This window comes from Lissotriton vulgaris, chromosome 12 (genome assembly GCF_964263255.1).
Source record: "Lissotriton vulgaris chromosome 12, aLisVul1.2, whole genome shotgun sequence".
Classification (NCBI taxonomy): Eukaryota; Metazoa; Chordata; class Amphibia; order Caudata; family Salamandridae; genus Lissotriton; species Lissotriton vulgaris.
The window spans coordinates 262,007,077-262,023,519 of NC_141700.1; the positions used below are offsets into that span (position 1 = coordinate 262,007,077).

At 43.9% G+C, this 16,443-nt stretch overlaps 1 protein-coding gene across 1 annotated transcript in view; it reads left to right on the plus strand.

Moving 5' to 3' along the window:
• Positions 1–16,443, plus strand: part of CNGB1 (cyclic nucleotide gated channel subunit beta 1) — a 1,326,699-nt gene that overhangs the window by 1,186,095 nt on the left and 124,161 nt on the right. The window contains exon 38 of the mRNA XM_086945539.1: positions 35–118. Coding sequence (XP_086801665.1) covers positions 35–118 — 84 coding nt within the window. The remainder of the gene's footprint in view (positions 1–34; positions 119–16,443) is intronic.

Here is a 16,443-nt window from a genome sequence, read left to right on the forward strand (position 1 = left end):
TGAAACCCCTTTTTCGCTTTTTGCCTCTTTTCAGGGCTGTGACCGCCAGATGATCTATGATATGCTGCAGCGGCTGCACTCCGTGGTGTACCTGCCAGGGGACTATGTCTGCAAGAAGGTAAGAGAATTATATTTAAAATTTCAACTTTATATTTGTGGCTCCACAAGTTAGTGTTTTTCAAAACCATGTGCCTCTTTTGAAACGTTTGGGCTGGACTGTTCCCATTGGGTGCAGGGTCGAGACTGATTTGCATATAGCTGGGTTCAAACTGGGATGGCAAAAAAACGATAGATTTAGGCCCAGGTCTCTGTACTGGGGTGAATGTAAGACATTGTACTGCATTCTGTCCATCAATTGTTCTTTTAACATTTGTCACCCGAGTGGGATGGGTATGCCAAGACGTGGGTCCCGTGCTCTCCATGCCACTGGAGTCAAGCTATCCTGGCTGATGAGGGCTGAAAGACCGAAACCGGTCCTAGGATGCTTGTTTCAGTCCAGAGAGGACTTGGCTGGCAGTTCGGGCTGGACTGTTTCCATTGGGCGCAGGGTCTGATTTGCATATGGCTGGGTTTAAACTGGAATGGCGAGCAAAAAAATGATGGGTTTAGGCCCAGATCTCTGTACTGTGGTGAATGTATGCCATTGTTCTGCATTCTGTCCATCAATTGTTCTTTTTGCATCTTTTAAAAAGCCATCACAATCACTACCCTTGGTAATCAAGAATCTCTGGTGGCTTTCGGTTCACAGCAGCCAGGACATCATCAATCTGGAGCAAAGAAGTGTAAAAAATAAAAAAAACAAGGCAACAGGCAATGTCTGTCTATGCACCCAGGATTCAGAACACCATCCTTGTATCCATTAGGACTTCCCCAATGTAGGAATGTGTTAAATAATTCTACATCATGAAGCAGCAATAGTACACTTCAGCTCCCAGAAACAGCTCTCTCTCCAGACATTCATTGACTGTATAGTGGCCTTTAAAACTGTTCAGAGTTCTGCTGTCATTTGACTTGGTCAGCACTGTCCGAATAACGCGTGCATGCATACAGTGCTTACATGAACACAAGCAGGTGTTTTAGATTGTTGAAGCGTGGGAACGCAGATGTCTGTATAACCTAAAGGAGGTGGCACATGTATGTTTGTTGTATGTAGCTACACTTCATTAACCTTACACTATTTTTATTAATGGTTAGCACTTTATTAAATGGCTGTGTAGTTTTGATAGACCCTCCACAACAGTTGTAAATGATTATACTCACAGAGAGATCTTAGGTGAAAGCTAAAGTCTCATGCAAAGAGTTCCTGTTTGCCAGCTTTTTATAAACTCTTATGTTTCGGGTGCCATTGTTTTGGTAGATTTCCAAATCCAGAAGGTTGTGGTGTGCAACATCAAAATTATTTTTTTAAAGTGTGGATTCTGACATCTTATTCACTCAAAAACCCTTGAAGGTGCCTTTCAGAATCTCACTAGATGAAGAACACATCATTGATGTAACATTTCCAACATATTCCAGCCTTAAGGATTATCTTAGTATGGCACACGCCTCAGCTCAAAGTAATCAACATACAGATTTGATTATCTGGGGATTAATGCAGCACCTATGAAGGTACCTGTAATATGCCAATAAAACAAAACTTAAAATAATCTTCATGAGGACGACTGTGATTCATTTCATCACAATGAAAACTGGTAACCTGTAAAACCACTTTAAGGGTCCCATTCACAAAGGTAACTGTACATATGTAGGTTTACTTATGTGTAAACTAACTGTAGCACTTCGCAATAACTTTACACTTTTATTTTGCTATTCACCGTTTCTGAATGTAAATTTACTACCCAGCGTAAATTTACATGCCCTATACCCTCACATGTAGGTGGAGGTATCTGCCACTAGAGTGGAGATCTTCCTATAATAAAGTCTAGGGAAATACAATAAGTTTTATCATTATTAAAAAATACCGTGGTCCTGAGCAAACAGACCAGAACATATTGAATAAATCCAGGGATTCATGCTGGTCCCTGGAACCGGCGAATGAAGCGCCGCGCCCAACAGCACTCCAGGGTGTAAGTGACTGAATTTTGCTTACTATTCCTGCAGAAGTTAGCGCCAAAAGGAGAGACATCTGCCTGGAAAATCTGCTTTATAAATTGACTCCAAGGGACTTCTCATTAATTAGGATAAGATTGTGTAAAGGTGGCAGAGAGTTGGTGGAAGTCTTACTTGGGTAAAAACCCTGGAGAGTACTTTAAAAAATTACTTGATAATCCTAATGGACCAAAGTAATGGTAGATTTGTAGTAATTCTCAGGCGGGAGATACTTGCCAAATAGACTTTGATCAATGCAAAAGTTGAATTTGATAGTGCTAAATGAAGCAAAAAAGGTTGAATTTGAGGGGGGGGAATTAGAAATTGGGTTGTTATTAGTACGCCATAAGCAGAAATTCTTCCATTTGGCTCCTTGGGTTTTACTGCTTCATAATGAGCTTTAGAACGTATTTCTTTGCAGCCTTCAGGAATGTCGAAGAGATGTAATTCATTGAATGCAGGAGCCAGGCTGGCAAGCTCAGCAACGCTGGATTAGGATGTAGATCCTGACCTGTGCAATGAGACTACAAGTTCACTAATCGCCTTAGCTGAATCTGAGGCTGCTGTGGCAGGACAAATAGCTCTGTGAAACAGTGATATCTGGGCCACAAGAGGGCATTCAATCCCAGGTAGCATGGCTCTTTTATCATCTTGTTCAACACCTTTGGAGCTAGGGAAATGGGGGGGGTAAGCATAGGCAAAGGTATCTGTCCATACTATTGAAAATGCAATCTGCTATGACCTTTATAGAGTATTACTGCTGAAGTAACAACAACATTTTTGATTCAGGTCAGTTGCAAAAAAGTCCAAATCTGGCTTACCCCTGTGGCTTAAGATCTTGTTCAGCTGGTCTTGATTTAGGTCCCACTCATGACATTCCTTCAACGTCTTACTGAAGGTATCCAGTAGTGGCCTATGCCCAGCAGCTGGTCAGTCATCAATTTAATATGGTGGTGAATAGCCAAGTCCTAATTGTTGTGTGCGTCCACTGACAGGAGGCTAGATCTTGTTTCTTCTTGCTAGTTGATATAGTAAATAGACATTGAATTGTCCATACACATGAGGATTGAGGATCCTCTGATCTTTTAAGGAAGGATTGAATTCCCAATGCAACAGCCCTGTGCTCTAGTATACTGATATTGAGTTCAGCTTCTTCTGTGTCCAACTGTCACTGATAGCTAGATTTTGCATCTGTGTTCCACTGCCTTTCAAGGAGGCGTTATTGTCATCACAAGTAGAGATTTTTCTTATTGAAAAGTCAGGCTCATACCTATGTTATTATCTTAAGACCTCCTTGGCAAGGCTTTCTTCATTTTCAGAGTGACTTTGACAAAATTGTCAGACAAGCCTTGACTTTGAGTCTCTTGGCTGTCCAGTTCTTCCTCAAACAGCCTCACATGAAGGTGGCAAAATGAGATTAAAGGGATTCAGGGTGATATCATCTCTAAAAGTTAGTTGAATAGACGTACTGTAATGAAATATATTGTTTGTAAATGTTTGGCTAAACAGATCAGCCTCCACAATCGTTCTTTGGAAGAAGAGGCTTTGTTTACTACTGTAACCAGAAGAGCCCCATAATAGTATATTTTCCTGCAAGGTTTCAGAGATGACTTGCCCTCTGTTGAGATTAAGTCCTAAAATTTAGAAGAGTGTAAGAGAGGCTTTGGTAGAGTTTGTGTTACTTTAGAATGAGTTTACCTTCACTAGCCAGTAGTCCAAATAGGGAAATACTTGGTGGCCCTGCCTCCTGAGGTAAGCTGCCACTTATGCTATACACTTTGTAAATATTGTTATCCAGTATTGGGGTATCCTTCATATATTCACATGCTTGAATCATTCCCCGTCATTGAAGTAGGAGTCCCACAGTACCTTAAATAAGCAGTATGATGAAGTTGGCATAGGCTATAATGGCCCTGGACCATGAATTCAATAGCCTATCTATGTTCTTTTAAACAAAAAGGACCAAACTTAAACTATAGCCAATCAAGTGCTAGCACCCTCTAGAACACTCCCAAGGGATGCTGAGTCCCTCAGATGTTCACCGCACGTCATGTGTGAAGGGAGTCTCCCTGAGCTGAAGAACCGGGTTTTTAAACCCAGCGGCGCCAGGGGCACACCCAAAGTCTTTGGATTCACCTGTCTTGGTATACAGAGACACGGAATACTTCTGGGTGGCGTCACAGACCACATTTATTAGCTGCAGCTAGTAACAGAAGTCCTAGAAAAACAACACAGTGTACAACTCAGGAGACTGTTCAATTTTGTAAGGCAAGACATCCCTTTTTATGCCAAAATTCATATTACTAATGCACACCCACTGCGCAAAATTCTAGCCAATAAGGTACATTCTCAAACAAAGTATCACATAGCAAAAACCCTCAGTTTACATTGCCCCAACCCACAAGTTAATTATTAGGAATGTCCCAAATCCAATCTCCACAAGCCCGACAAACCCATAATTGAAAGCACAATGCATGTAATGAAAGAGCATAGAAAAGAAACAAAGACAGATAGCGAGCAAGATAAAGCATGTGTAAAGAACCTAAAAGTTAACGATGTCCTGAACATTGATTGGCAATCTCAGACAACGATCAACCAAGGAAATTGGCTTCGCGAGGTTGGTTTCTTACAATTCACCTTAGAGTCAAGAAAATGCCTAGTTAATAAGTGCATGAACAACGAAGCCCATGCAACTTCGTTCGTTCGGTTACCTCCACGGGCCCACAGGCCTACGTGATGGCAACACAAAATGGAGGCACGGACAAAATGGAACCCATATTCAAGACGAAGTCTCTGAATACGTAATGAACTCGCTAGTTAACGTGAAGAATTCACTCCATATTGGCCGCACTCACTGAATACGGTACAACATCACCAAAATCATGACGGAACCATAACCTCACGAGACAAGTCAGAATTTTACAGAACCTCAGACCCTCCTTTTGCCATTACGTAGGCAATAACCCAAACTCACGTTAATCTGAATCTAGGACTATATCAATATTCATCAGATCATCAAGGTGTTGCTGGAGCATCATCCTACTATTCTCTACTTCTCTCGAGACAGGTCTCCGCACACACAAGGTAGCACAAAGACTACAAACGGCGGGACCACACTGGATGCAAAGACAACAAGAGAAGAGAATAGCTAAAACCATACCAAAAAACATCAGAATCTTCCATCCCCATTTGGACAGTAGTCCCCAAAACCATCCAGTCATTGACCAGTCTCCTTCATCCACATGAATAGACTCGTAAACCTTATGCAGTCTAGAAATGGCCTGGTATACTGTAGGGGCATTGTCTGGTATGAAAACACAGCAACTAGATTGGATCAATTTGCATACCCCTCCTCTATCTGCAAGTATAATGTCTAAAACCATACGGTTTTGTAACGTCATAAGATGATCCGCTTGAAGCTCAGCGGTGACATTACTAAGGGCACCTGCAGTCTCATTGATAGTGGCCTCAACCACTCTCGTAAGTTGTCGTATATTCCTGCTATTGGCCATAGGACCCCAAAACGGTAGGAAACCCTTGAAAAAGTCTCCTACCTCCTGTGCTGGGGTATCTTCTTGATCGAAGACACCTCTACCATATCTTGTCCTATGATAGTCCGGAGTAGCAGTGTATGTAGGGGGAAGCAAAAACGCCACATAACAAGTTCCCGAAAAATCAGGTGGCAACCATGTATAGGCTCTGTCGTGACAAACAAAATACGTGCCATTAGCTGGCACGAACGGAGGAGAAGTCTGAGATGAATAAACATAGGTGTGAGCACACACACTCTTACCTAGCTGAGCCCTCGGATTTCGACCACTACCTTGCAAACAAAAGTGGCCTCGATGTGGTACAATCCAAATCGGGGGAGACCTTTTTCGTCTCTCCTTCTCTGTCAAACTGGTACTGTATCCAGTTACGTTCCAACCAACGTAAGCCTGCACCTCATCCTTAGGGATAGCATGATATGCATCAATATCTCGGATCATATCTACTATTCCCTTTATCAAGGCACTATTTCTTGGATTGTCTTTCACGGAACGTAAGGGATATACCTCATTCGCATAGATGAACATAGTCTGAAAAGCCCATACAGACCCATTGAAAGAAAAAGGCAAAAACAAATAAGGCATACCTCTATCTGTCGTATGAGGCATAAGATCACAAACCCAGCAATTAGTGGTATTTACTAACAATTGATGCTGATGCAACAGCTATATAAACGAAGTGTTAACAAATTCTGACCTCCTTGTCTGTTCATGTTCAGGCAACGTATAAAATTGGGGCAAAGAAACAGTAGAAAAAGGAAGCCTAGGTTGGAAAGTGGGTGCAGATTTCAGTGGTGTAGCGTAAACAATCCAACCCACACAAGCTAATGTGATACTTAAAAACATAAAAGAACACAATATTATAAAACATTTGCTACGTATCAATGTACAAAATCTCATCTTAAAATCCATTTTATCAACAAATCTCTCAGTCTCAAAAAACTCCATCCTCTAACGTGCTGCTCACAGCACTTTTCCCTATTCACTTAAGTGTGCGTCCAGGCGTCCTAGACGACCTTAGAACCACAGACCTGGTGTCAATACGCGGGTCACCCCTTAAGAACTTATACCGTGACCCTGCAGCTGAGCTCGGATGGTAGCTCAAAAAAGAAAAATAGAACAAAAAAGTTTCTTGTCTGAAAGAGTATAGTTCTCAAAAAACTCAAATTTTATTTGTCCATGTTAGATCTCAGATTATAACGTTCTTTACCAGACACCGTCTGATCCTGAAAAAGCAACTCTGGTTGGGTAGTATCAAGTCTCAAATGCAATGGCACAGCTTCTTGCAGAACTTCCTCATCCGCACGTTCCGACTGAGTCCATTTCAAGCATGCAGCACTAAAAGGCACAAATCTCGGGATCCTTTTTGTCTCTGAATCAGCAATTCCCTCTCTGACCCATTGGTCATATGGTAAGGGAAAAGGTATCCTTTTACAATGGGTGGCATGCACCCAATTTTTCTTGCCGCACACTTTAACAGCAGTCCTAGTTGTCAGTAGCACCTGGAATGGACCCATCCATCTTGGTTCCAGATTCTTCGTCCTCTGGAAATTCCGTACTAGAGTCCAGTCACCAGGTTGAATCGAGTGACCTGCATCCACAGAAGCTGAAGGTAAAGTATTGTGCACCTGTTGGTGAAGAACACGCAATTTAGCAGTCAAGTCATGTAAGTAATCAACCAACATAGGATACTCAATGTCGCAATATTCATTCGGCCTCGGCACACTCCAAACATTCGCTGGGCGACCAAAAACAATTTCGTATGGGCTAAGTCCCACACGAGAATGTACTGTCGTCCTTGTTGACAAAAGTGCCAACGGCAAACCATGGGCCATGTAAGACCAGTGCTCGCTTGTATCTTGGCCAATTTAAGCTTAGCATTCGACCAAACCAGCTGACTGGGGGTGATTCGCAGTATGAAATTTCTGTTTGATTCCCAAACCCGCACACACTTTCTTCATAATCTGACCCACAAATTCACTTCCGTTGTCACTCCATACCATTCTTGGCAAACCAAATCTAGGGAAATATTCCTTGAGCAGAACCTTGGCTGTAGATAAAGCAGTATTATCCTTGAGGGGGTAGGCCTCTATCCATCAAGAAAAGGCACAAACAACCACAAGGACATACTTTAGGTTGTTGCATCTTTCCATGTGAATAAAATCCAGCTGCAACACCTCAAACGGATACGTTGGAGGAGCAAAATGACCCGCTGGAGTTGGGGTTCCCTTGCCAGGATTATGCAAACAAATCATGCAGTTTTTAACGAGATTCTCAGCACATTTAGGAATTCCAGCATTCTGCCAGACCGGAGCCAACAACTTACATATCCCTTTTGAACTGATATGAGCCAATCCATGAGCCATTGTAACCACTGGGAGCACATATGCATCAGGCAACAACCATCGCTGGTGCTCTGACAACTCAACCCAACAGCCAGTCGAATCCAACATTCCCGTAGTCTCTCTCCACACATTCAATTCTTTCTCAGTAGCTTCTGCCTGAATCGATTTCACACTTTCTATTGTGTCTTCACACATTCCTCCTGCCATAACCCATCTAGCAGGGCCTGCAACATACATACGACTCGTCACATCTTTCGCCGTTTCTCCCGCTACTTCATTCGCAAACGCATTACCACGGCCAACATCATCCATAACCTTCCTATGTGCACTGCATTTCACAATCGCAACTTGTGTCGGCAAAGTAAGTGACTCAAGAAGTTCATTCACTAATTGTCCATGCTGCATTTTCGTACCATGAGAAGTAAGAAATCCTCTCTCTCTCCATAAACGTCCAAAACTATGGGCAACACCAAATGCATATTGGCTATCAGTATACACATTCACTCTCTTTCCTTTCGACAACACACACGCTCTCGTCAGTGCAATCAACTCTGCTGCTTGAACTGAATTCTGTGCAATACGTGCAGTTTCAACAATCGTGTGCAAAGTCGTAACCGCATACGCTGCAGTCGTATCGCCATTCGAAAGCTTAAAGCATGAACCATCTACCCATAGAGTACCATCTGGATTCTCAAGAGGAGTATCTTTCAGATCAATTCTACCCTTCGTTTCCTCCTCTGTCCGGAGAAAACAATCATGCTGTTCCTGAGCATCTGTCTCTACAGAAATCGGCAACAATGTAGCTGGATTCAACGTATTGCACCGCTTAATGTGCACATGACTAGCCAAAAGCGTCAACTCGTAACCTGACGAACGCGCACTAGTAAGGTGCTGAGTCCTCGTTTTATTCAATAAGGTATCCACTGCATGTGGGACCATCACAATCAATGCATTATCCAATACCAAACCAGCAGACTGTCGGATAGAAACAGCCGCTGCTGCTGTAGCTCTCAAACAACTTGGCAACGCCCTAGCTACCAGATCTAAAGTAGATGAAAAATACGCACGTGGGCGCTGCTTGTCTCCAAATTGTTGTGTCAACACTGACAACGCACAACCCTCTCTCTCGTGTACGTAGAGTGTAAAAGGCTTAATGTAGTCGGGAGTACCCAACACCGGAGCAGAACACAATGCATCACGCAACTCAGAAAAACTCTTCTGACATTCGTCAGACCAAGGAAGAGGATTTGGTGTATCCTTAAGGGTAAGTGCCAACAAAGGTTTCGCCAATAGAGAAAAATTCGGAATCCACTGCCTACAATACGAGGTGATACCCAAAAACGCACGCACCTCTCTCTGTGTGGATGGCACTGTCATCTGAGCAATTGTTTGAATTCGTTCTGGGGTCAATCGTCTTCCCTCCTTCGACAAGAGATGACCTAAGTAGGTCACTTCTTGGCGGCAATACTGCAACTTAGAAGGTGACACTTTAAGATGAAGGTCAGACAAATGTCGCAACAAAGAAAGCGTAACTGCTTTACAAATCTCTTCATCATCAGCAGCGACCAACAGATCATCCACGTACTGGATAAGAGTCGCACCAGGAGGCAAGACAAAAGCATCAAGCTGAGTTTTCAAAGCCTGACTATAGATGGAGGGACTCTAACAATAACCTTGAGGAGCGCGCTTAAACCGGAAGCTTCAGCCTCCTAAAGAGAAGCCAAAAATATCCCTACTTTCTTCAGCAATTGGAATACTAAAGAAAGCATTCTTCAGATCAATAACAGAAAACCAAGCAGCTGAAGCAGGGATCATAGTCAGTAAGGCAGTAATGTCGGGAACAACAGGAAACTGTGGCCAACAATTTTATTGACCTCTCGAAGGTCGATCACAAACCTATACACAGGTGGCTGAGAAGAGTCAGTACGCTTAAGGACAGGCAGAACAGGACTATTACACACATTACCTCTTGTTTCTTCAATCACATCTTTCTCAACCAAATCATAGATAATCGCTAAAAGAGCTCTTTCACCATCACTAGAGATCTTGTATTGGGGAATGTGAGGTAACTTAGCATTCGACTTGAGGGTAACAACATAGGGTGGAATCTGCAAAAGGCCAACATCATTCGGACCTGTAGCCCACAGAGTATCAGGGAGTGAACGCAATTCCAGTGGAAGCCGATCTTTAGACAAATACATCGGAGAGATCACTCTCTTACCCAATGTAAGATGTACTCCCGAAGGAGAACAATGTAATGTCGCATACAATCTTTTCAACAAATCCAAACCCAACAGATTCTCACCACAACCGTTGTTAGAATAAGGGGTGCTTCCAATTCACAAGGACCAATAGAAAGAGGCAAAGGACTAGAAACCCGATTACGAACTGGGGCGGCAGAAAATCCTACCGAGACATTCATCAAGCCAGACAAAGGTGCGCCAGGGAGTTTAGAGTGCATGATAGAACTCTTAGCCGCACCAGTATCCAAAAGAAAAGGTTCTGACACACCTGATGTAATTACTTCAACATACACTCTGGTCTACTGGAACTGACACTACTCCCTCTCTTTGTCCATGGCTGTCCTAGCTATCATTAAAACCAGCACTCTCGCTTTCAACATAATAGTCATCCGTGTAGTACTGAGCAGACTGAACAGACGGAACATTCTGTTGATCAAAATAATTCATAGAATTCTGAGGGGGAAAGGAACGTTCATTCTGAGAAAACGTACCATGTCCTCTACCCCTAGGCGCTTGTTGAAAACCACCTCGACCTCTCTGACCAGACACACCATTCGTACGTTGTAGCAAAACCGGACAACTACTCTTGAAATTACCTTCTTCCCTACAGTAAGCACACTGATTAGGACCTAGCGGAAGTCGGGGAGGAAAAGACTCAGGCTTCTGCAACAATCTCTGGAACTGTGGGGGTTGCTGAAACTGGGAAGGTTGCTGGCGCTGATTAGAGCGAGGCGGATACGCCTGCTGTAGAAGAACCTTCGTCTTCAATTCTTTAGTCTTCTTTTCCGCTTTATCCTTCTCATCTTTATCTCTATTCTCGTAATATTGTGCAGTAGCCAATATCTGGGCCGAGGAAGAAACAGCCCATGAACTCTCTGAGTCCTTCAACTTATTACAAAGTTCAGGAAGCAAATTAAAAACAAACTTGTCCACAAACAATCTTTGACCACCTTCTGTACTCATGTCCTGACCACTGTGATCAATGAATGTTTCTTCAAACCTAGTGAAGAAATCAGACACACTCTCGTCTTTCTTCTATTTGCATGCTGCTAACTTGTCCCAATTCACTCGCATAGGAGGCATCAAAGTTTTCATTAAATTAATAATTCTACCAGGTAATTCTGCAACTAAAGGCTCAGGTTTGGCACCTCCTACCTGTCGACCATCTGCAGCAGCAATATTAACCCACGTATCTCCTAACTCTACCGCATGATCCTCGTGACGGATCTTCGCCCACAAAGGTTGAGGGACTACATTACCCAACAACATATCCACATCAGCTAAATTTATAACACACGCATCAACTGTCTGAGACAACTCCTTGTAGTAACCAGCAGGATTTTTACGGGGGTCAGGCAAAGTCTGCTTAAGAGCCAGGACCTCTGCTCTCTTCCAAGGAACATGTACCTATACTCGCTGAAAATGAGCCGGTACTGCTGCAATACCATTATTAACATCAGCCAAAACTTCCTCTCTCCATACAGGGGGAACCTCTCTCATAGGATACTGCTTCACTTTCCTCCTAACAGAAGGATCAGGTTCAAACAACAACTGAGAAGGAAGTCTACACCTAAACGCAAGAAGCGTCTCTACCGCTTCCTCAACATCGGGACCCACTATCGTCCCTTTAGCAAATTCAGACTGAACATCAAGCACTTCCTGCGGAATCAGACCCAACTGATTATTTTCCCATTCTTCACGAAAGAAAGTACACATTACATCAAAAACATACCTTTGCTTAGGCGGATCCCACTTCAAGAAAACATCCATAACCGCTTGTAAATCATACCTAGAAGCATTTAAAATCCATCTACGAGCCAAAAGATCCAACACTGTCCGCTCTTCGGGACCAGGAAGCTGACTACGACTCTGCTTACGTTCCGAAACAGGGGTCATACTCAGTGACCCAAAGAGTGGAGACAAAAGACTAGCAACAGTCTCAGTCATCCGTTTTCGAGCAGAAGGAGAAGAAGTTGACATGAGGACAGGAGACAAAGTGTTTTGAGGAGATAAAGACATAGGGTCAGTAGAAAAGGAAGTCGAAGGCAAAGGAGAAGAAGGCAAAGGAGTTTGAGGCAGAACTGGTAGCAAAGTTGGCGGCCCTAGAGAAGGCTGCGCCAATGGAGGAAGAACCAACTGTGGAAGAACAGCTGGCGGCTGAACAACACCAGGGGGTTGAACAACTGGGGGACGCGGAGGTGCCGTAGCACTCTTCACATAAGGGGGTGGTAATCTCATCAAATGCGACATCAAAGGATCCTTTTCAGGGTCATTTGTCGCATTCGAAAGAAGAGGTGGCAAAGCCGGATAACATTTGTCAATGGCCATGCAATGTTGTCTATCTGACACCTCAATCGCACAATCTTCTTCATCTTCTTTAAACTGACTAGCAGCTTGCATTATCGATATATTCTTTTCTTTCCTATCTTTCTTAGCTTGCTTAATTTCTCGCTGTTTGGCTTCCTTACGCCAGAGGCGGAAAGAGTCAAACATCGCCGGCCGGGCTTTCTTCCTAAATAGCACAACTTCTAGGTTATCTAAAACCTCTGATTTGAAACTACCATGTTGGGGCCATCATAAGGCACCATCTTTCCTAGTATAGCGGATCCATACTTCATTAAACGTAATTGGACCCACGCCATGCTTTGAATAGAGCTCATAAGTTGGTGTTCCAATCGGAGGTATCGGACACGAATCCTTCAATCGGGAATCCCTGTTACAACTACAACAAAACCATTTCCTAAATTTGCTAAGATCAGGCATCTTATAGCTCACTAATCTAGCTTCAAACTTCAAGGGGTTATCAACACAATATACTCGCAAATATACGAGCCCCTCGGCTTTGGTAATTGCAACAACAAAATCAAAGAAACCCAAGAAACCAAACAAAGTCGTCGGAGCGACCCACTTGTACTTAACCAAAATGTCTGTCACGCCACCAGAAGACCGTCTATCCTCTCGCCTTACAAATCTTCACAAACGGGTCCAAGACAGGGCGACAGTCAGGGCAGCAGTCCTTCGTAGCTGTCGGAAAGGGGAAGCCTCGCAGTAAAGACCTTCGGTCCACAGTCGACATGCAGGGGTCGATGAAGTGGGGGCCCTCCTCCAGAATTTCCTCACGAAGCTCCTCACGATCTTCGGGCTTGGACCGGTACAGCTGAAGTCGCCCCACGTTGGGCGCCAACTGAAGAACCGGGTTTTTAAACCCAGCGGCACCAGGGGCACGCCCAAAGTCTTCGGATTCATCTGTCTTGGTATACAGAGACACGGAATACTTCTGGGTGGCGTCAGAGACCAAATTTATTAGCTGCAGCTAGTAACAGAAGTCCTAGAAATACAACACGGTGCACAACTCAGGAGACTGTTCAATTTTGTAAGGCAAGACATCCCTTTTTATGCCAAAATTCACATTACGAATGCACACCCACTGCGCAAAATTCTAGCCAATATGGTACATTCTCAAACAAAGTATCACATAGCAAAAAACCTCAGTTTACATTGCCCCAACCCACAAGTTAATTATTAGAAATGTCCCAAATCCAGTCTCCACAAGCCCGACAAACCCATAATTGAAAGCACAATGCATGTAATGAAAGAGCATAGAAAAGAAACAAAGACAGATAGCGAGCAAGATAAAGCATGTGTAAAGAACCTAAAAGTTAACTATGTCCTGAACATTGATTGGCAATCTCAGACAACGATCAACCAAGGAAATTGGCTTCGCGAGGTTGGTTTCTTACAATTCACCTTAGAGTCAAGAAAATGCCTAGTTAATAAGTGCATGAACAACGAAGCCCATGCAACTTCGTTCGTTCGGTTACCTCCACGGGCCCACAGGCCTACGTGATGGCAACACAAAATGGAGGCACGGACAAAATGGAACCCATATTCAAGACGAAGTCTCTGAATACGTAATGAACTCACTAGTTAACGTGAAGAATTCACTCCATATTGGCCGCACTCACTGAATACGGTACAACATCACCAAAATCATGACGGAACCATAACCTCACGAGACAAGTCAGAATTTTACAGAACCTCAGAGCTCTGCTCAGTTTCTTCTTTAAACTAATAAAAATGTTGGATTTCTCCTACCATTTCTGATAGAAAAGGCCTTTTTTCCCTGCAAGACCAGTGAAAAGAAAAGGATTTATGTGGATGATCCACATAAGGACTATATTTACCGCCTCCATCCCCATCATGAGGTATACCAGTTTAAATTATGTCACACCTATTCCTCTAAGACCTTGAGGGATAGAGAGGGGAGGTTGCTCTTGTGGTTTCAAAAAGAAAAGTCACACTACGCATCTTCTGATGAGGACAGCGAGGCCTCTTATAGGTCTCACAAAAGAGCCAGGTCCCATGAGAACGTATCTGAGGGGGCCAGAAAACGTTTAAAACTTCCAGGGCTAAGTACTGTCATAAAAAGGAGACACACTCAAATTTCTCCTCAGAGCCATATCTATACCATCTACTCCTTCTCATATGGAGAAAGTACCCCTCATGCCTCCTCTTCTCATACAGGGAAACATAAATCCCCTCAGAAGTCCCTCTTTGTAGCGCCATCTCCATCAATGTCGCAAGTACCGATGACGCAAACCCGCACTTCTATCTCGTCATCGAGACCATCAGCATCTATATTGTTGTCTACAGTTCCCATCAACGCTCCCATTCCATCAACGACAATTCATTCGTCCACGAAGACTTCGTCATCATCAACATTGACACAGAGTCCACCGGTGAAGCCACTGTCGATGGCATCTTCAGATCCAGCATCAGCGATCCTGTCAGCAAAGACATTACCACTGATAGAGGTGCCACCATCAACGAACCCTGCAATGGAGGCCCAGTCGACGAGGGATCCTTCAATGAAAGACCCGTCAACTTCAGTTCTGAAAGACACCAGCCAGCAGAAGACAACACTGTCAACGAGAGTGCAAATTAAGATACATAAGACATTTTTACCCTCGGGGATCACCTTACTAAACAAGGTGTCTCTGTGATCACCAAGCCACCTACTAGATCTTCAGGACTTGGATAAGGAAGGTCCTTTTTGCACAGTCCTCAGCCCGTCTGAGCGTCACGTAAAATATCAAGGCTAGGGCTATGATGATGAGGAGCAGTATTATCAACATTCCCGCCCTGCTCCTCAGAGGCAATTTGAGCCTTATGGTTTTTACCCAAGTCCCACTAGGCAGGATCCTGCGCATCTAACACCATCTTTAATTCAGGACCTACAGGTTATGTTGTCAGACTACAGAAAGAAATTTCCTCAGCCTCAGGACGAACGTCCTGGAATTCCACCAACGTAAACTTCTGACCCTCTGACTCCACCTAGGCCGCCTCCACCTACTCCAAGGATAACTCCACGCCCAATAACGCATTTACCTCCAAGGGAAGACCCATCCTCCTCTGATGATGAAGGTGAGAAGGGTGAAATTCATGACCCTAACTAATCACCAACTAATAAATAGGATAACTATATAGTCCCTATGCAATCTCCTCCTCCACATCATCCAGCTGACTGTCTCCCAGAGGTTGTCGGAGGATTTCACAATCTGATAGAGAGAGCGGCTACTACGTTTCACCTCCTCATGAGCTTAAAGCAGTCAGACTGCTTCCTATATTGTTTTTAGGAGCAAACAAGAAAATAAGCCGCTCCATACTTATAATTGACTATATTTGTGTAACGCCCTGATGTTCCCGGGATCGGGGGTGGTCCGCAAATACACTGGACAACAGACAACAAGTAAGTGATTTACCGATTTAATGATCAAAGGTAAATATCAGTTACACACTGTACAATTAGTGTCAAAGAATGTCAACGATACCCCAATCACAACTCCTGGATGGTCTCACCGTCCTTCGCATGAACACCGGTCCCAGTGTTCTTCCAACGAAGGACACCGTGCTAAGTAGCGGCAGACAATGCCGCTCGACAGCTGTAATGGGTGTGTTACGCTGGGCCCCGGGTCCTGATCTTGATTGGGGCGCGGTAGCAGGACCAAACGAGGGAATGCCCAGCCGGGCACTCTACCTTCCGTTTGTGTGTTAGGCAGGGAACAGCCGCTCGACCTGCTCTGCCTCTTGTCCCCTTTCTCAATACTTCTCAGGAACCAAACAGTACGGGCATGGAGAGAGAGAGCAGCCGCTCTTCCCTCCTTGTATCTGCATAGGCTGTAAATTCCAATCCGCTGAGACGCTGCAAACACCTCCGTG